At 38.7% G+C, this 21907-nt stretch overlaps 1 protein-coding gene across 10 annotated transcripts in view; it reads left to right on the top strand.

Annotated features, from left to right (window-relative positions):
* Window positions 1-21907, top strand: part of tns1b (tensin 1b) — a 172390-nt gene that overhangs the window by 129050 nt on the left and 21433 nt on the right. For 9 of the 10 annotated variants that reach the window (XM_054786473.1, XM_054786479.1, XM_054786469.1 and 6 more), the window contains 6 exons: window positions 159-271; window positions 355-415; window positions 2388-2463; window positions 6297-6426; window positions 6585-6648; window positions 6744-6868. In XM_054786473.1, the coding sequence (XP_054642448.1) occupies window positions 159-271; window positions 355-415; window positions 2388-2463; window positions 6297-6426; window positions 6585-6648; window positions 6744-6868 (569 nt within the window). Of the gene's footprint in view, window positions 1-158; window positions 272-354; window positions 416-2387; window positions 2464-6296; window positions 6427-6584; window positions 6651-6743; window positions 6869-21907 lie in introns of all 10 variants that reach the window. The other variant, XM_054786471.1, reaches the window with a different exon arrangement.

Raw genomic sequence — 21907 nt, forward strand, 5'->3', positions numbered from 1 at the left:
ATATTTTTGATTAACCATGAGAGTAAATCCACAAAATTCAAAGTGCAAAGTGGCGAGGGATTACTGTGCTACTGTACTACTGGCATTTTTTAAGTGTAAGGGTCCATTACAAGGAATAAATTCAACAGCTGGTGCTTCTCTCCTCCTGTCATGTGTAGGTATGTGGAGTACTTCAGTGGTTTGCTCAGTGGACACATCAAGATCAACAACAAGCCCTTGTTTCTTCACCATGTCATCATGCACGGGATTCCCAACTTTGAGTCGAAAGGAGGTTAACCCCCCGTGCACTCACACATGTTCTCATAATGTTCCGAAATGCTTGTGTGCGAGACACCCCTTGTGTTTTATTTTTAGGATGTCGTCCTTTCCTCAAAATATACCAGGCCATGCAGCCCGTCTACACATCTGGAATCTAGTAAGTCTTTACACATAATGACACTCAAATGCTTGTATTAGCAATAAAAATAATTATTTAAAAAGTCATTTTCATTTGCAGCCTACCCCCTGACTGGCACGTTCGCATTACCATTGTCTTTCCTATTGTTATTTGTAACTCGGGGGCAGTGAAACAAGCAAACAGGCAATTTTGTGGAAGTCTGCAAGATTTTCCTGGGACTCTGATGATTCTCGAGTCCAGAAATATTTGCAAACGTTCACATACATTCCCCGGCTCGCGTACAATATTGCGCGCATCCTTTAAAATACACTGCGTTAGTCCAACTGTGTCAACTCTTAACGGATTTTTATCACACAACATCCCTGTTAGCATCGTGTTAGCATGGAAACCAGAGTAGTGTTTTGTGTTAACATTTTTGGGTTATTGGGAACATGCGAACAAATGGATTTGGTTAGAATACCTTTCGGTTTGCTTCGGATCGTTTGTAACGGATTAATGACGCTAACTGATAATGGTGTAATGGTTTAATTTATTTCGAACATGCATATAGGTTACATTGAAATGTTTCATGTTACCGTTCACAATGTCCAAAAAGGAGTAGGAAGAAGCAGAGCTTATCTTACTGAGGTTCCACTTTTAAGATGCAAAAATTAACAAAACATTTAAAATTTTCATTGTTGTACGAAAACAATGGCAAACTTTTGCTGGCCAACATATTTTTTAACACATTTAAAATATCATCTATTTTAGGGAGACAACTAATGATTATTTTCTCTGTCGATTAATCTGAAGCTTGTTGTTTCGATTATTCGGGTAATCGGCCCTATATGGACCAAATCACTATGAACCAAACACAAACAGTTAATGATTTGGCCCGCAAAATAGAAAACAGGCAACAATGTCCATCACTGATTTCCAAAGTCAAACCTGATGTGTGTGAATAGCTTGTTTTTGCGTAAAACACAAAGATAATAGGTCTGCTTTTAATCACATTTGAGAGTCTGAAATCAGAAGATATTTACATTTTTCAACCAAAAACTATTAATTGAATACCAAAAGGGTTGTCGATTAATTAATCTATGATTAATCAATTATTTGTTGCAGCGTTAATCTGTTTTAACATTTAATTCTTTTGATTTGAATGTTTAGCCATCATATTTGACTATTTTCAGAGGGATTATATAATTTTAAACATATGTTAACCTTTGTTTGAACACACATTAACTGTGTCTTCTTTTTGCTGTTTTTTAATATTCTTCAGTAAGAAAAACATCCCCTATTTGCCCACCGGTGGGCACAGAACAGCTGTCATGTATAATAGCCTACCTGTGTTTGTTGCCATCTGGTGGGCTTAAGGTGGCTTTTTCTGTCATTGGCTGTTACAAACGCTGCCTCATCTTGCGCCGGCCTCCAGGGAGGGGGTGCCCCACATAGCATCTATCTACAACAAGTAGCTATACATCCCCATGCTCTGGATCTCCAACACCATGTGAGCCAATGAAAAATGCTACGTGCGTCTTAAAACGTAACGCTTAATTCCAATTAATATTACATGTTACCAGTCCATCCAATGCAAATCTCTCTCGTAAAGTCTTCCATATTGTGAGAGCTTGCACAAAGTGCGTGAAATAGTGGAAGAGTCGTGCACTTTTACCTCCAGACTCCCACAAAGCCCCAAATCACATTCCTTCCCACTTTTCCCCTCACATGTTCCCTATTAGCACTCTCCACACTTTGATCCACTCCACCAGTCGTTAGACAGTCATGTAGACACTAATACCCCGAATTAGTCCAGCTCAGTGATTATACTCAGCGATGGCCACTTTGAAAGAAAATAATTGTAAGCAGATGATGAGTATGTTGTGCTCACCATTACACAGCAACAGCTTTAAAAAGAAAGATGTTGCAAAATATCAAATGCATTTACCAATGAAGTGTTTGTAGTAACTGTGAAGGCACAGCTCTTATCGTCTGTTTTCCTCTTTTGCAGTAATGTTCAAGGAGACGGTCAGACAAGTATTTGCATCACCATTGAACCCGGTCTGCTTCTGAAAGGGGACATTCTGGTAAGAACAAATGCTGGTGCTTAAACAATGCGTGTATGGTCGTTGTTTGTCTTGCAAAAAGTCAGCAACTGGATTTAACCAAACAAATGCATGTTAGCGTTCCATTGAATAATTACTGCTACTGATGTAGGAAGTAGTTTTACATTTCTTAAACCAAAAGACAAGTCCTTGGGAAGGATTTCAATATTTTTCAGCAGTTAAATGACTGATGTGCATCAGTGAAAACAAATAGTTAAAGAAAGAAGGTTTAAAGTAGAAACACCCAAAAATGGTATAGATTTGCAATTTTAGTTTTACATGCAGGAAACAATTGGAAATGCACATGAATGACAAATAAAATGGATAAATGAATATTTAACATCTTTTAACCTTGATTGAAGGCTTGATAGTTGACAAAGTGAGGCAGCAGCGAGATCCACTAGGACACCACCTTCGTGTTTTGCCATGAGTTATTTCTTGAATTCTCACCTTCTTTATCAAAATGCTGGCACTTGCAACCTTCTTTTTGCTCCGTTTGGGTTATTTTGCAGCCGTGATGAATAAGAAAAGCAGATATTTGTGGTGTAACTGTCTTAGTTAGCAAAGAACTACAGAGTCAACCGTTCATGACATCATAGACGGGCGACCGAGCTGGGGGACAATGACTTCCTGTTCCGGTTGTCATGTTAAAAGGAACGATTGTGATAAAAATATGTTACAACACAGTTGGACTCATCCAGTGTATCAATAACACGACATGATGCAAGCCATATTTTACGCTAACCGGGCGGTACGCAAACTGATAACTAAAATATACACTCTTCCCTTGCTACATCACAGCCCTCACTCTATTGCAGTTTTTAAAAAATTAAGCGGTCCTTACATCCCGACTTACATGGTCCTGCGTGCTGGCTACGTGCAAAAATGGGGAAAATTGCAAGAGACATGCAGATGGCCCGCTGGTTGGTCATTAGGTGTCAGTAACATTACATTGATGAGACACCAGGAAGTACGCTGCCATTGCTAACGTGTGAGTCTTATTCATGTCTAAGATTGCTTATTTCCTGTTATTATTCCTGCTATATTGGGCAATACAAGCGTAAAGGTGACTATAGGGGTGTTATTTCATGTCTACAGGGCTCTAATAATGGTAAAATAAACATAAACAGGCTTTCTATGCTCTAACTACAAAAATATTCCATTTATTAATATTGAATCCTACTTTGTGGAAATTAATTTATCGCGGTCGGGTCTAGAACCAATTAACCGTAATAAACTGTAATATACAGTATTTTATATAGAAGGTTATTTTTGTGTCTGACGCTGGATAATATTGTGTTAATTTAAACATATACTGTACATTCTTAGCTGTGGCTAAAATGTTGAGTCTCAGTCAGACTTTTCTTTTACTTCAATTTTTTGGCAATAAGAAAGCCAAAATGTTAATCACCGATTAACAGCTGTTGCGATGTGGAGATCATTTTTATTACTTAGGAGGAAATCCTGTTGTTTTTTTACAACTTGACATTGGAAGAATGCAGTAAGAGCATGTGGAGTTTATAGTATTCATTCATAGAAACATCATTAAAAAACAGGTTTTAGGGGGTCTGGATCACATTCCCCAACTTTGTTTAAAGGTCCTCATTAGCAGCCTGTGCTGCTGGAAAGAATGACACCTAAATAGCAATTTGCAATAAAAGTTTGACTCCTGCCTGAGAGGAAGTTCTGTTTACGCTTGGAGAAAGAGAGATGGGGGGTGCACAAGTATATTATTGTATATTGGTGGGAAATAAATACGTAATTGTACATAATATATAATCTTGGATAGCACCTGTGAGTGTCTTAAGTTTGGTTTATAGACAAGCAGAGAAATCATGTCAACATCAGCTACATTTCTGCATCTTCTCTTATCCAGGCCGTAATGTTATCCATTGCATTTTTTCAGGGCCATAATTTTAACTTTGGGAATTTGAACACTTACAGTAAGTACAGTCTAAGGCCATTCCATTTAGCACCTGAGCAGAGCCGAGAAGTCATCTTTTATTCAAGACTGATTATTGGATTCTGCCAAGCGCTTCGGCTGACTGAGACGTTAGCTCTGTGTACCGATATATACTGTATACTGTATACTGTGTGTATGTACACACTCACATAAATATAAACACAATGCTTTTTTTTCATGAGCTGAACTCAAAGATCTAAAACTGTTTATACGTACATCTCTCTCAAAAATGCATCCATAATTCATCCACCTCATAAGTGTGGCATATGAATATGCTCATTAGACAGCATGATTATTGCACAAGTGTGGCTTAGGTTGGCCACGATAAAAGGCCACTCCAAAATGTGTAGTTTAACTGTGCAGTAATCCCTTGTTTGTCCCTCAATAATTGGTTCCATGCCCGGCCATGATAACTGAAGTTTTGTGAACCAGGATTCCCTATTTAGAAATGGAATATTTTCGTAGTTAGAGCATAGAAAAGCTGCTTACGACATTCGGTTTACATGAAATACCGCCTCTATAGACACATTTACACTTGTATTACCCAATATAGTAGACATAATAAGAGTAAATAAGACATTTAAGACATAAATAAGACTTGTGCTTGTGTGTTGATATAAATGTCTTGAGGGAGATTAGAGACGGGTGGACAGGAGTGACGTAGGGGGTTCATTTTGTAGTTTTAGCTGCAACAGTTGCCTGTTTTTTTGTTAGGGATTTTTTTTATGGATTAGTGTGGCAGTCGTGAGGTAATTCAAACCTGCAATAAAAGTCTGTTGTTCCGGCTATCAACTCTGGCGATAGTTTGTCTCAACGACCATTACAGTAACATTACTGACCCCTAGTGGCTAGCGTACTGTCGAATACTACATATCATTCCCAACGTCTTTGAATGCGTTTTCTGAATGTCTTATATTTGTATTTTAGTTCATTTAACAATTTTTATACTTGAAATTGCTTAATCTAGGAAAAAATGCTTCAATATGCTGTTAATAATGCTTTCTAATGATGGCCCGTGTTCAACCACAAAACAGCTTGATTAATCAATTAATATATCTATGAAAAAACGTTATTAGAGCTGCAAAATTTTAACAGCAAAGTGGCGAGGGACTACTGTATACGCCTTTTGTGTACTTGGAAAAAAAATGTATTTAAACTTTGAGTTGAACTGGGAGCAAAAACAAAAATGTTGTGCTTTTGTTGAGTTATGTGTATATTTATGTTATTCTATATGATATGATGAATGTGAACTGTCACCGCAAAGCCTTATGGGAAAAACGTTGAATACGCGTCCATTCGGGAATTTTTATCATGTGCTAACTATTTGTTGAGGTTTATGTACAGTATATTTAGAGACAAAACTAGCAGGCTCTGAAATGAGGTGTTTTGCTGAAGACACCGCTGAAAAACAATGTGTTTGTCTGGGTCGGTTTGTTCTGTTATGGTGCTTGTTATAGATTTGCTATCACAACATCTTGTTGCCGGCCGCACGGTGACCTAGTGGTTAGCATGGCAGCCTCACAGTCAGGATCTCGAGGGTTTGAATCTCCGTTACAACATGTCTGTGTGGAGTTTGCATGTCGTCTGCGGGAATGTGTGGGTTTTCTCCGGGTACTCTGGGTTCTTCTCACATTTCACAAACACGCTAGCTTAATTGGAAGCTCTAATTGAATGTGTGAATGGTTGTTTGTCTATATGTGCACTGTACTGTATAGTACAGTATAGTAAAGTATACTGTACTTCCTCCTTAACTTGGTTTATCCTTGTGCATTGAAAGTGCTGTCACCAAGGATGTCATGCTTTTTTTTCTGCAATTCCTTATCAGTCTCATCCGATGACTTTCATTCTGCAGCTCAAGTGCTACCACAAACGTTATTGTGGTCCGTGCCGAGATGTGATTTTCCGGGTGCAGTTTCACACGTGTGCTGTTCATGACCTGGGAATTATCTTTGGAAAAGACGAACTAGATGAGACGTTCAAAGGTAGGCAATACGACCCCTCACAACGACTGCAATTACGCCAAATTGCAAATTATTGAATAATATTTAATCCATTTGATGTGTTCTACTGTGGTACTGACACATTTATGAGTACGATAGACTTCCCAAATGTGATATATTTGATTATTTCCTATGTGCAGATGAGAGGTTTCCAGAATATGGGAAGGTGGAGTTTATTTTTTCCTTTGGCCCAGAAAAAATGCATGGTAAGAATCAATGTGTCTGTCTATATAGGCATACTATTGCTGTTTCAATTTTGGACGTTTCATTCACATTGCTGCTCTGTCTTTTTGTACTTCTGGTCAAGGTATGGATCACCTAGAGAATGGGCCGAGCGTCTCTGTGGATTACAACACACAAGATCCTCTGATTCGTTGGGACTCTTATGAGAACTTCAACCAGAATTGTGAGGACACTTCCGAAGGTGAGTACATTTGCTTACTATTGTATTTCAACATGAATTCCAGACATCATTATTAATCATATGTTGCAATCTAAAACAATAATACAGTGGGACCTCGGTTAGCTTACTCCCCGGTTAGCGTGTTTTTCGGTTAATGTTGAAAATGTACATTAAACATTTGCAATGCTTTGCAGACGTTTTCCAGTTAGCCGCATGGCTTGTCATTTTATTAATACACTGCGTGAGTCCAACTGTATTCTTAATGCATTTTTATCACAAAACGTCCTTGTTAGCAGCCTAGTAGTTTACTAACACATGCAAACAGGGGCCGGATGTCCGTCACCCGTCTATGATGAAGTTGTCTTTAGTTCTTAGTCCGTAACTAACACAGTTAGGCCACAAGTTTCTGCCTCTCCTGAAACACTATTGAATTCAATAAATAACTCATAGCAAAACACACAGGTGGTGTCTGAGTGGATCTCGCTGCCGCATCACCGTCTTTGTCAACAATCATGTCTTTAATGAAGGTGAAAGTAACGTTCAATGTTCATTTATAGCTTCCATTTGTCATTTATATGTGTTTTGAAGTGTTTTCTGCCTGCAAAACTAAAAATAACTATAAGAAAATGTTATAATTGGAATTACATGATTTGTTTTGGGAAAAATGTATTAAATTCGAGTATGTTTTGGTTAGCTTCTGACCTTCTGGGACGCATTAATGACGCTAACCAAGGTTCCACTGTATTTGACGACATTTAGGTACGTGGTGCAAACATAAGAAAACAAAACAATTCTAAACAATTAAAAGAATTTAATTTTTAATCAAACACGGTTGCGGACTTGTTTTATCGAATCCGATTCCTGCTGCTACAGCAAGGTCAGTTAAAAATTGTGACTGAAAAGCACAAGCGAGTTTAGGATATCATCATCAAATCATCCCCGAAAGAAATGGGAACTACAATAATAGTTCCTGTTTATTGCCATGAAAGGGAGGAGAAGTGCTATTACCACTAAATTCATTTGCGGCAAACTTTTAACCTCATAGAAGCCTTGTGGGACCTGGTTCTGTTGCTTCCTCGGGCGTTGTGTGCAGCATTCCTGGTTCGCCACAGGCATGGACAGTCTGTTGATTGAATGCGACCAAAGTGGTACTTTCTTCATCACCCCCAAAAAAAGGAAGCAATGCTACACCCTCAGAAATAGCAGCGAGCGTGTCACTTTTTCTTCTGAGTGCCAAACTTTTGAAGAGAGTCAACATGTTTTTACATCCGCCATAGAGTTTGTTGTTTTTTCACTTGTACGTCTGATTTGCTTGTCTGGCTGGCTTAAATATTTGACGATAATCTCACAGAGCACAGAGCTGCCGACTCCTCCCGATTCCACAAAAGCCTTCTGGAAATCGCTGGAAATCGTTCAATTCAAACAGTAAAACTCGTCTACTCTATAAATTCATCACACACAGAATGAAATATTAAACATTTTGAATAACAATTTTATTATTTAATTTTATATTATAGCTATATCTTATATTTAGTACTTTATATTTTACAGCTAATGAAAACCCCTAATACAGGGGTACAATGCGGTTCACTTTACGCAGCCTCACTATTACACTGATTTTTTTTGTGTGCAATGTTTTACCGTGTAGCATGTTTTGGGTTTTTTTTTTAACAGCGTATGAACGCATTGTGTTCTGCGTCCTGCTTCGCTAAGGGAGAACCAGCTTTGTCTTGTGCGTCCCGATTGGCTAAGGGACCGTAGACCATCAATCAATCTCCTCCATGCAATGTGTCCTGTAGACTACAGAATGCGTTCAGCTTGCCTAAATTACATAATCGTTTGATTGCTAGCAGTGTGGCTCCTTAGCATTGTATGTTTGCGAGTTTTCGCCCCGACAAAACTCACAGTGTCAACTAAACGTTCTGCATCGACAAAGGCACCTGCGGTTGCACCCAAAAGGCAGAGGAAGATCCTAAACATTGCACAATAAGTTGGAATTCTGGACATGCTGAAGGAAGGTAGAACTTATGCAGCTGTAGGACCTCATTATGGAATAAATGAATCTTCAGTTCGTACCATAAAGAGGAAAATAAAATAAGGACGATAGCAGCAATACATTTTAACAAGGATGCAAAAAGGGCTTTAACTGTCTGCAACAAGACCATGGACAGGCCGCCTCTGTGGATGCTGGGCAGAGGCATACGTGAACAAATTTAAAGCCATTATCGAGGAAGGGGCATATATGCCTGAACAAGTTTTTAATGTGGATGAGACAGGCTTATTTTGGAGACACTACATCGCTGATTCAGCCATTGGACCGCACTTTTAAGGCCCCCTATGTGTTCAACACACTGTATATATTTTCTCATGTCTGAGAAATGTGTATAAAGTGTGTGGTGAGGAGTTAAAACGTATATAATAAACATAAAAACATATCCTGTAAATTAAAAACACATATAATAAACAAAAAAACATATCCTGTAAACGAAAAAGCATGCACTGTAAACGAAAAAAAACATATATAATACATGAAAAAACATATCCTGTAAACGAAAAAATACATAATGAACGAATAAACATATAAAAAACGAAAACAAATCAACTTCTACTATATGGATTTCACTTAAAACTGGTATTTTTTGGAACGTGTTAAATGAGGGAACACTGTAACTTGTAAAAATTCTAAAAAGAGTTAACAAGTTCAATATTAAAAAAAAAAGAACTGCAAAAACTTCCTCAGCCTTTAATTGGTCTCTTTGTCTGAATTGAATTAATTAAATCAAATACATTTTATACCATACTCTCATTCATTGTGCTGCGCCTGTGTAAAAGTTGATTTTAAAACTCCCATGCGCCACCTATGGGAAGGTAGATTGCACACACCGAATGTTGGCAGCTCTGCATAGAATCATGATTCCTTCTCACGCATGCAGTCATGAGACCGTGCTGCTTCTCAGTTAACAACATACTACATGCAACCACAGAGTCAGATTACTTTAGACTTCACTGTTAGCCGGGGATTTTGCGAACAATATTTACTTTAAGATATTTTTACCTGCAAAACTGAAGGCTTTTTGGAAGTACATCAGTGTGTTACATGACCACCTACTGTAGTGGCAGTGCTTCTTGTAGACAGGAGACAATTAAAGCCTGAATGAGTCTGTTATGGATTACACAGATTTACCCCAATCAGCACAACAAAGTCTATCATGGTGAACTCAAGCATAAAATGCAAATTCAAAGAACACTGCCCATAATTTTCCCCGTGTATTTTTAACACACTGAATGTCAAAGGTTGTTAGGCTATCACTGCTCATAAAGTGCCAAAGCCACATGAGGTGGCAGTTGCAAATAGTGCTTGCAAAAATAGAATTGATGTCTTCTTATTCTACTCCAGAGAGAGTTAGAGTGTGTGTGGCTGTGTGTAAATTACACTCTGGCTTGTGTTCTCCCAAGGTTTAGAAACACATTTGGGTGTTGCCCACCAAGTGTGTAATTTCCGTTACAACTGCTGCCGACTTGGCGCTGCCAGGTACAATCAAGTATAGTCAAGGAATTTCTTATCCTCCTGAACAACAACAGGTCAAACTAGGGAAAGGGAGTCCATTCAGTGTGTATGTGTTACCAAGAAAACTTAGCTCACCGCCATACTTAAGGCTGGGTTGTACTTTCACAAATCCTGACTTTATACTCCGTGCGGGGTCTGCTCCCAAACTGCAAGGCGCAGTGTATCGAAAACATGCGCCTGCCACGGTACTAAACTACAGCGGAAGAAGTTTGCCATTGTTTACTTGACTTCCAACATGGCGACATTTGCGCGTCTACTTCTTGAAGAAGAGGAATTGTGTTGTATTTATTTGCTGCTCGACAGAAGAGGGAGAGAAGGTGGTCCTCTTCTCCCTCGCAATAGCAGCTCGTCATTTTTCCCACCACAGGGACTTGTACCCCGGCAAAAGGTATGCTGAACACGGCAAAAGAAAATAAAAAACAAACAACTTGACCTCAAACACAGCTTGTTTCAGTGTTTCTTTATGTTTAAACTACTGTGCGCCAGGGTAGGCTGCCTCATAACTGCCGATATTTCTGTACTTCAGCTGCGAGGATCTCCTGCTCGTATGCCATTTTTTTCGGCGTGTCTCCGTCCGCGTAGTTAGAAAAATTTGGAGGTGCGTAGAGCGGGAATTTTCCGCATGAAAAGGGCTGCTTGAGGGGGGCGTGGGTGCGAAAAAGACATAACTTGTCCGCACGGAGCCGCACGGACCTCGCGGATGCTTTCTGATCTATTTTAGATCAAATTAACATTTGCAGATTTTTGGTCTTGTTTTTTCTCCAGAAGTACCGTAAATTCCAGTTGAGCGCACCTGAATACAGTATAAGATATTGACAAAATCAATCACCCACCAAATTTAAAGAGAAAAACATACTGTACATACTGTATATAGGACACACTTGTCTGTGAGCCGCATGTGTCCACTTTGTAACATGGGATATTGACACAGAAAGACACACTATAAACCTTGCAATCCTACCTGTACTTCTGTGTTCCCAGTATCACTCGTGAGCTCCAGTGAGATGTGTGATCGCTTTTTTCAGCTGCCACGATCCAAGCTGTCCTAGCACAGGCTGTACAGTAGTAATTCTAATCTTGACCAAACTTACTTAAGATTTGTCAGATCAAAACACAGTGCATAAGACTTCAAAATGTGATATTAATTCTATTGCGGGAATGCATTACTATTTGTTTTTACACTCGAAGCGTCATAAGAACAGTAGTTATTTTAGCCATAAATTAGCCGCATCGTTGTTTAAGTCACAGAGTTTAAAGCTTGTGAAAAAAGTAACGTCTTACAGTCTGTACATTGCGGTAGGCTATCAGTAATAATTTATAAGTCTGTGATAATACAGGTAAAATGTCCAGCATGCATGTACCACTGCGACAAAGCCCACAACTTTTACATGTGTATGTCTTTATGCTTCGCTGACAATATTTTTTTGTGTTTTGTTTTTCGTGTTGAGATGTCGAACTTTCTTCGCCGGTCTTTAAATGCATCGTAGTTGTGTGATGTGAGTCGCAAAAGCGCTTCGACGGTCAGTCCCACCTCAAAACTTGCAGCGAGGTGAACAGAAATGAATCTATTATCGGGCAAGCAGTGTGGCTGATGTAGACACGGCTTGAAGAAACACCTTCTCTGGCCTGCTAGCCTCTAGTGCGAGCGCATGCCTGACAACCAGGCTAGAGGCTACACTGTGTCTGTGATTCCTTCTGTTCATCAATCATCTTACAATATCATTCACTAGTGGTTAGTGCCTATACATTTTATACTTTAAATTCTTTTAATAAATGTGTGAGGCATACTTGGGCTTAAACCCGCATTGTGTCGCGTGTGAACAATGGCAATTGAAAAGAAAATGGGGGGGTTCTGTACCTGAATGTAATCAAAAAATTACTTTCACTTTTGATTTTGATCCGAAATTAGAGGAGAATGTCAACATCAAGATAGCAGTAAGGTTTGGAGGGGAAGGAGCAAGCCGTGTGTCAGAAATAGACATTTTTATGGGCGTATCAATCACTTGCTTTTGCAAAAATTGGAGGATCTACTGTACTTCAATCACTCACTCTCACTGTTGTATTTTGCTTGGATGGGATGCGGAAAAAAACGGTTTCTCAGAAACCAGTGTGTCTCCACTGGTATTTGGCCTCACCACTGTCTTTTCTGATAAGTGGCCTTTGGAGGCAAGAAGGAATAGAGGACACATTGTATACCCTTCAGGGTCTCAGATACAAGCAAGAAGTAGTGTTCTTGCAAATAATGAAACGTGCATTTTACTTTTAAGCTTTTTACGCTTTGAATTAGCAATTCACAGTGTTTACAACTAGAAGGTATGTTTTTGTTGGACTCAACATTGGGTTGTGCCACCTAACTGGTTTTTGGTTTCAGAAGTTGACTTATTTTTTGTGTTGATAAAGGTAACAATACTCAATGCAAGGAAGAGTTGAGCAGGGTTTGGTAGAGAAATTGGTTAAAGGGTAAAATCTAATCAAATTTAAATTCATCCACCGACAGTAAGTCCACGGCGTATAGAATTATTCTGGGCATTAAATGCCATTCTTTGACAAAATGATGTGTCAATAAGTGGTGGTCACCAATGACAGTGGGAAGATACACCCATGAGATACATTGTACACTGAAAAAGGTGGGTGGCAGGAGAAAAAATGTGTTTATGTATCTAACTCTGTCCTATTTAAGAGTTTACAATGTGTAAAACCTGCTACATACCTTTGGCAAAACACTCGGAGTAGGTTTGTAATCTTTCTATGAAGAAAGTCATTCCCGGTGAGGAATTAAAGGTTTGACTCCTCCACACTAATCTGAGGCTCTTTTGTGCGAATCATACACACTTTTCCAAGTTAATGCCTTGTTAAGAAGCCGTTTAAAGTTTGCTAAAATTCTTCGACTGATGCTTTTGACAATATGTGACTATGGTCCACGGTGGTGGCCCGTGGTCCACATCTGCCGATTTTTAGACCCTGAGTTGATCTCCTTCATTGTAAGACCTTATTTTGACTGTATGATTATGCAAATGTACAACAAGAAGTTCTGGAGTTTATTAGAAATTAATTTCATTCACACATTGGCTAATAGTTGTTCACTATCACACATCACTTTGTCCGGCATCCGTGCCTACGCATGCTGAGAGCTCACCGCTATGGCTTACACACTCGCGTTACAAATATTAAACTGATAAGTCAACTTTTATCATAAATTCTGCCAGTGCTTTATGGTGACTTTAAAAAAAAAGGACTGTAGTCTTACATAACACTTAACTTGATAAGGACACACAACATTAGCTGTACCGTATTTTCTTGTCTATAAGTTGCAGTTTTTTTCATAGTTTGGCTGGTCCTGCGATTTCTACATCAAAATATATCTAGGTACATTGGAATCTTGGTTACCGTATGCCCCGGTCAGCATGTTTTTTCGTCGGAAATTTACCTCAATATTTTGCCTCGGTTTGCATACCTTTTCCAGTTAGTGTACAATATGCCGCGTGTCTTGCGGTGTTATTAATCCACTCCGTGAAACTATAAAACCGTGTTTTGCATTAACATTTTTGACTTTCTGGAAATGATTCACTGGATTTACATTAGTTCTGGTGGGAAAAATCTATTCTGTATGTTTCGATTAAGAGTCGGACCTTCTAGAACGGATTAATGATGCTAACCAAGGTTCCACCCTATATCTAATTCAACAGGTTTTTAAAAGTTAACTCATATTGACTGACATGAAGCGAGGAGTGAACATTACCGTTAACAGCTGCAAGAGGGCGCTCTTGGCTTGTGACAGCTACAAGCTGTTCCTGTACCACTGAAAAAATTAACTAAAACATACACTGAAACACAACTGAGAAACTCCCAAAAAAGAACTCATATTTTGCAGATGAAAAACTACAGGTAGTAAAACATGCAACCCAAAAAACGGTAATCGAGCAGCAGAAGTTACACCGAGGATGAAGACTTCAGTGGAATGAATGATGTGGAATGAGATTGGGAGCTTGGTGAACTTGATTATTGTTAACTTGCTTGTTGGACTCGCTAGCTTATGTTAATGTAGCCTATTCAGTCTCCATGGTATGTTGTTTGTGTGACTGAATAACTGTTAATGTGTGGACACATAGTCAGCCTGTTGTTCTGTGTGCCATTTTGAAGTTGAAAAACTTGCCCATTTCGGAATATTGCAAAATAAATGTCATTTCTAGTCCAGTGCGACTTACAAATGTTTTTTTTCTGTTCATGATTGTAGATTTTTGACTTGATTTTTGACGTTAATGCCATTTTATGATATCAAATGTCTGTATTACACTTCTGCATTAGATTATTCTTAGACCTTGGTTGATTTTGTATATAAACATGCAATTTATACTCCGGAGTGATTTATAGTCCGCAAAATACTGTAATTTTTTCTACAGGATTGGCCCTCAGTTATAATCTTTATAACAGTAGAAATACATTTTTTCCACACTTTTTTGTGTCTATATTTTAAAAAGAAAAGGGTTGTTTAATGTAACACTAAATGATAGTGTGAAGCAACTTGCTGAAATATAGCAGTCTATTGTTGTTCTTGGTTTCAAGGATTGTTCTGACTTGACTGGTGTATTTCAGTGTTATAGTAATCAAACATCAACTAAAAATAGGTCTTTAGTTGAGGTTTGAAACAGGATACTCTTTCAGGTTGTATTTCCAGTGGAAGGTGACTCCAGATCTTTGGCCTCCTGATCGTAAATGCCCTACGACCCTTGACCTGATATCAGGCATTGAGTGTAGTCAGTCAAAACAAGGACTATGACAGTTGATGGTGCGGAAAAGCTAGGTGACCATTGTGGGAGGAGAAATATTGTCATGTTTTATATTGTAGCTTTTTTCTCAGACTTTAATGAGTACATGATATTATCTGGTGCAATGCAATTTTCAGTTTGGTTGAATATTTTGAGAGATGTGTAATTCACTCAATTAAAACAATTTTTTGTGTACATTTGGCGGCCTTTGGCACAAATCCGTCCCATCTGGCGTGGACACAATTTTTTTTTTTTTTTTTTTTACTCTGCTTCAACGGCCTCTTTACATCCATCATCTGAACAGGCTTGAGAGTGAGTTATTGGGATTAAGTCACAGAAATCAGATGCAAATGAATGACTTGACATTAACCCAAGGAGATGCAGAGGTGAAATGTCTGTCCGTTTGTATTGGCAACAAGCCCTGTTTTTCTTGGTGAAGGGATTTCGGTTGCTTTGACTCCAAACAAACCACTGCTCTGATTGCATAAAAGCCAAGACTGTATAATAAGGTTGAATTTAACCCGAAAGGAACTTGTATTGTGATGTGTGTCCTTTTGAGAGTTTGAGACCCATGCCCTGGGCTCACAGAGACAGACAACTATGCAAACTCATGTAACAGAACAGAAAGTCGGTGGTTTCTTAAGACACCCTGTCCATATTTAAATTGAAACACCTTTAATATTACAATATTTCTGTTTAGGAACACAGCAGATTCGTTGATTAGAACAGGAGCATAAGCGTCTATGTTTGAACGTTGTTGTTTTTTTTGCCGTCCACCAAACTGTACCTTGCAAGCCCATCAAAGCTTCTGCTCACCTTTTGAATAAGACACTTGGAAACAACTCATAAAATACTGATTAGTCATTTGTCTCCTATGATTTTTCCTTTTGCAAGCTTACTAATGAATGCTGATGGCTTTTCAAGAGACTCACAATTTTGGCTGAAGGAAATGAATGGTATACAATGGTAGTCAATGCCAGTCATTCTGTTTCTCTCTTGTGTTTATTTTAAAGCTGTGTTCCTTTTTTTACAGTGGCCTTTTTGTTTCCCACAATCCAAGTGACTTTGCACTCAGAGACATTGATTTACTGAAATGTTGATGAATATTTTATAAACTGAAAGAGCTTATTTAGCTACTCCAAGTTGTAGATCTTTGGTGTTGTGTATAATGTAAGCTCTGGCCACAATAAAGGCACTGTTGGATGCTATACAAGCTATAGCTTAGATATAGATTATTTACTAGACTAAAATATTACACTACTCTGAGGTGTGTGAGAGTCCACTGAAGCAATAGGGACTCAGCAGCAAAAGTAACCACCATAATTTCCGGCGCATAGGTCACACTGCAACTTACATATCACAATATATACTTTATATTATTTAACATGTGCTGCCTTAAGCTAAAAGAAAACTGCACTTTTTTGGAATTTTGCCCCTCATTTACTGTATAATCCTTATGTGAAACACGAACACATGTTTCTTTCCCTTTTCTGTGCGTTCTAACGAGAGAAAACAAGTTAGTGTGAGCAAGCTAACAATGCATGTCATGGGAGGTACCTATTTTGACTGTAAAGCCCTAACAAAAAACCCTCAAAAAATGGCAACAGTGTTCCATTTACATAACTGACCTGTATATTAACCAAGCTACAGCGATATTGTTATTGTAGCAGCTAATATGAAAAACTATATTTATCTGGCGGGGTAACACGAGTCTCCAGTAGTCTCACAACGCCTCAAGCCACTGCAACGGGACAGACGGAAGAGTGGATACTACTGGCTCTCAATTTCGCTACTAAAATTCAACAAGATGCTAGTTTGCTGTCAGCATTTTTTATCTGAGGACTGGAGCACAAGTCTTGTGCTGGAAGACACAGCCATCCCAATGAGAGCGGACATTGTAAGTGTCGTCGCTGTTTCTATGCTGCTGTTGTTGACAGAAGTCGGCTTAGCTCCTATGGGCTATGTGAAATCAATGCGCCGAGGAAAGAAGTTTTTTTTCTGTAATGTTTTACATAATCAAAATACGGCAAGATACTGTAAATACTACATGTTATCATCAATATACAATAGCTGTTAATGCAATCACAGCATGAATATAAAACGATAAAGTGTTGTTGTTTATTTATAGTGCTTCATAGTCAAAATAGGTACCTCCCATGACGTGCAATGTTAGCTGGCTCGTACTAACTCGTTTTCTCTCGCTTGAATGCACAGAAAAGGGAAAGAAATATGTGTTCATGTTTCACATAAGGATTGTGAAACCAAAAAAAGTGCACTTTTCCTTTAAAGTGCGGTGGTTGTGGTAGGTTTTTTTGGCGACACCTGGTGGCTGCAATAATTCATTGAGATGGGCTTGCGACGCAGTTAGGCACACAAATAGAAAGATACAGAGCATACTGTTGGCTTTTTGTGACGGAATACTTTCTAATACGCTTCTGCTTTGAGTCTGTAAGTAATGTGCAACTATAATTATATGATACCTGTGTGGATTGAGAAATGTGGTATTGTTATTAATGTTATTTAATTAGGACACTGATTATGTCTAGCTTGGAGATTGTAGCGGCTGTGTCAGCCACTGGCTAACTAAATACACACGTATGATTTTCAGTCTGTTTGAATTAAGTGTTGTTTGATACGTTTCTACACAGCGAGATGCGTCCAGGTGTCATGTCACATATTAAAAGTATCTTCTTTGTGAACATTCTGACATTTATTAAATAGTTTTTGTATCCATATACTTAAAAAGATTAGACTTGTTACAGCTTCTGTAGCTTGAGTTTCGTCTCCTTGTTGGTGTAAACATTGACGTCTCCCTCTGGTTTCGTCTTCTTCTCTTGTGAATTAAATGTTGTTGGGAGCATGAGTGTTTTTGGGACAATCCTAAAAAAAAAAAACATGCTCTGATGATAGCTCCATCATGATAAATCACAAATACCAGTAAATGCAATTTATAGTCCAGTGCGAATTATATGTTATTTCTCTTCATGATGAATTTTTTGACTGATGTGATTTATAGTCTGGAAAATACCGCACTTGTTTTTACATCTTTATCCAGATCCATACCTACATTTAAAAAGATTAAATATAGTTATTATATAGAGTTATTAAGGCTTCCTATTTTCTTGTGCTTCCTGAATTTAAATGCTTGACATTTATTCTTGTCTTGTCTGTCCGAGTTTAGGCTTGAGGAAACATGTCCAATCTTTTCAATGTCACACTTGTGGTTGGTAGGCAAGCCCCCCCCAACTGTGGAAACACACAGACACACACACACACACGCACACACGCACTTGTTGTTCAGGGCATGTTTGGCGACGTAAGCTTGCAAAGAAACGTGCTATTTCCGCTGCGAAGAAGGATCTGTTGCCATAGAGTTCAATGTTCAGAGTTCAAAGATTAAAGGTCACACAGTTGCACCATCTGCCCCCTATAACTTTAAAATATCTCGGCTACACCCTACCCCAGTCAATGGGTTGAACAGCTTTAATCCTTCTTGCATTTGTATAAGCTTTATCTGAAACTGTCTAGACAGGATAGATGGATGGCGCTTGCAGGTGGGATGGCTCATTGTGCTTCTGTAGACATTCATGTGTCCAATTTTAACTTTATAGTGAGTTTTTTTTAGATTGTGAATAACCAAAGTGGTCACTCCAGCCAAAACTGTCATGCTTGACTCTCTCCGGTTGTTATATAATTTATAAAGGCTATGGGGGTCAGACAGGCAGAAATTCTCCTCCTGACTTTTGGAGCTTGCATGGTACAGCAAAAATGAACCCCCTGGAGAGTATGAAAAACACACTGGCCTGTGCAGCGTAATATATCACACATTCACATACCTTTTCTGAGCAAAGGAACACCAGGGAAGCTGATTTTCGAGGATTACTTGAGTTCACTCCCTCCAAAACAAAACAGCAGCAGACGTAGTCGCACCATAAATAGTCCCATAAGTGTAAAGGACAGATTAGATTTCCTGACGTACAAATGGGGATTCTGTGAATACTCATCAGTCACGTCATTCCTAAGTGAAGACATGAGCTTGATAAAAAGGAATGACTAAACCGGGCCTTTCGTTGCATGAGAGAAAGTGGCATTAACACTTTTTTCCTTCGTTTTTAGGTATTCTTTCACTTTTTTAAACAAAAAACATGCAGTACAGTCAAACCTCAGTTTTCGTATGCCCAAGTTTCTGTATGATTTTTTTGTATGATTTGGTTTTTGTACAATATTGCATGTAACAAACTCGTCAGCTTGCTCCGTACGGTATCAACCTATGCATTGGTGACTCACTGCATTTATGTTGTAGAGTGTGGCTGCTAAATACTGCCATGGGACCAAAGGAAGTTGCTAGTGCAATTTTCGGGTAATATTTTTGGGTGTCTAGAACAGATTAATTATTTTTAAACAATAATAATTCCTCATTTATGGCAGTTAATGGCTCCATTTCTGTTGTTAGAGCATAGAAAACTTGTTTACGATTTCCTTAATTTGTTTTTTAACATTTAGAGCCCTACTAGACATGAAATAACACCCCTATAGTCACTTTTACTCTCGTATTACCCAATTATAGACATTGTAAGACAAATAAGCTATTTAAGACATAAATAAGACTCATGCATGTGTGTGTTGCTGTAAATGTATTCCGGTGCTAGGGCAGCTGAGCAGCTTGGCTGGACAGGAAGTGACATTGGGGTTCAGAGGTTTTTGAGTTTGGGTTATGACTGCAATAGTAGCCCGTGTTAGGGATTATTGTGCCTGTTGTGAGATTATTCAACCCTGCAATCAAAGCTTGCTATTCCTGTAATCAAGTCTGGTGCTTGTGTGTCTCACCTAACATTACAATAACGTTACTGACACCTAGTGACCAGTGTAGACTACTACATAATATCGCAATGTCTTTGAATGCGTCTTCTGAACGCCCTATAGTTGTACTGTAATTAATTTAGCCATTTCTATGCTTGAAATGCTTAATTTAGGCAAAAAATACATACAAATTTGCTTAAATATGCATTTTTTGTTTTTGTTTTATGAATAATGGGCTGTATTCAACCATGAAACAGTGATGATTTATTAATTAATATGTATATTTTTGAGAACTCACAATAGAGTGAAGCCGTGAATTTTTTTATGGGAAAAATTGCCTCACTTTTTGCAAGTTTCAAACTTTTTGGAAATAATTAATTCACAAAAACGGAGATAACACTGTGCACTTAAGGGGAAACAGCCAAGGAGTTGAAAATTATTAATCAAATGAGGGGGAAAACCGGTTAAAGCATTATCCATTCGTTTAAGATTGAATTGATTTCGCTAAAACTCCTGCAGAGCCGATGCCATCTACAGTATATGACAATGACAAACGTGAAGTATTGCACAAGACGTGGGTAATATGTGGGGTTTTACTTGTAGGTACATATTGGTCATTTCCATGAAATAAGTGGGGTAAAGTAATACGAAAAAGTGAGTTTTTGCAAGAGAACCTGACCTTGAGGGATTTTTGTCATTCTCTCAAACTGTAGTTTCTCTGCACCCCCCCCCCCCCCACCCCCCACCTCCCACATCCACAATCAAAAAGCTGTTGTAAGGGACCTCCCACATAACCAACACAGCACAGATCAGCACAAGTCACTGAGCAGCAAGCAACAGCGGTGGCTGTCTTGATCCAGACAGACAGGGGCAGACGGAACAGTAGCCAGAACCAACTCTCTAGCCGGCATAATTGTGCGTGTCCCACACTGGGGACTCCTTTGTAGGACTTTTCCCACTTTAGTTTGGGGCTGCCATGCACTGATTCCACAGGTAGGGAACCTCCTCCTAATGAGGCGCTTCTGTCATTTCAATGTGTCTGTCATAAATGCAAGATTAAGGATAGAATATTGGCTGAGTTGTTACATCATTTTAAGTTAGATCAAGTACCAGTAATAGATACTGTAAAGAGAGCGCTTATTAAATTAATTCTATCTATGTTTGCTGCAGTGTGTGTAAATGTAGGACAAGTGCTCATGTGGGCACATTGTAGGGATGGAGCCTCAAGCCTTGACACTGAATGTTCGTAGTTAGTAGTTCGGGTAGTGTTCAGGGTTTGTACCTACTGTTCATGCTTTGATAGATTGATGACAAGCTTTTTTTTTTTTTTTTTTTACATCGATAGGAAAGTGGTGTCACGTTTCATTGCCTGTTTACTTTCACCTTGAAAGCGACTGCTCATGAGAAATAACATGACACAATCACAAAATCATAGGAAACATTATCGAGCATAAATCTGATTTTACTTGACCGATTTTCACCAGTTGTAGGCAGGTTGATGTCTGCACTTTCGAACTGAGTTGAATGGGAGCATCTCTGTGGCTGCGTCATCATGCTATGCCACCTATTATGCTGCGCTTGCATTTTACGCAATAGGTGAAAGACTCCTGAGTTAATCATGACTGAATAATATATTCTGTATGTGAATGTATATTCCCTGCGATTGGCTGGCGACCAGTCCAGAGTGTACCCTGCCTCTCGCCAAAAGTCAGCTGGGACAGGCACCAGCATACCCCCGCAACCCTAGTGAGGACAAGCGGAATAGAAAATGGATGGATGGATGAACTTACATTGAAAAATACATTGTTTTTTAATTAGTTTTTATTTGCTGGGTTCATTGAAGACCAACTGCATCGACCAATATGAATTCATGAGTTAGTATTGGTGGCCTCTTTTTGGCATCACCTCTTTTGTTGCTCCTATTAT

Source organism: Dunckerocampus dactyliophorus, chromosome 9 (assembly GCF_027744805.1).
Source record: "Dunckerocampus dactyliophorus isolate RoL2022-P2 chromosome 9, RoL_Ddac_1.1, whole genome shotgun sequence".
Classification (NCBI taxonomy): domain Eukaryota; kingdom Metazoa; phylum Chordata; class Actinopteri; order Syngnathiformes; family Syngnathidae; genus Dunckerocampus; species Dunckerocampus dactyliophorus.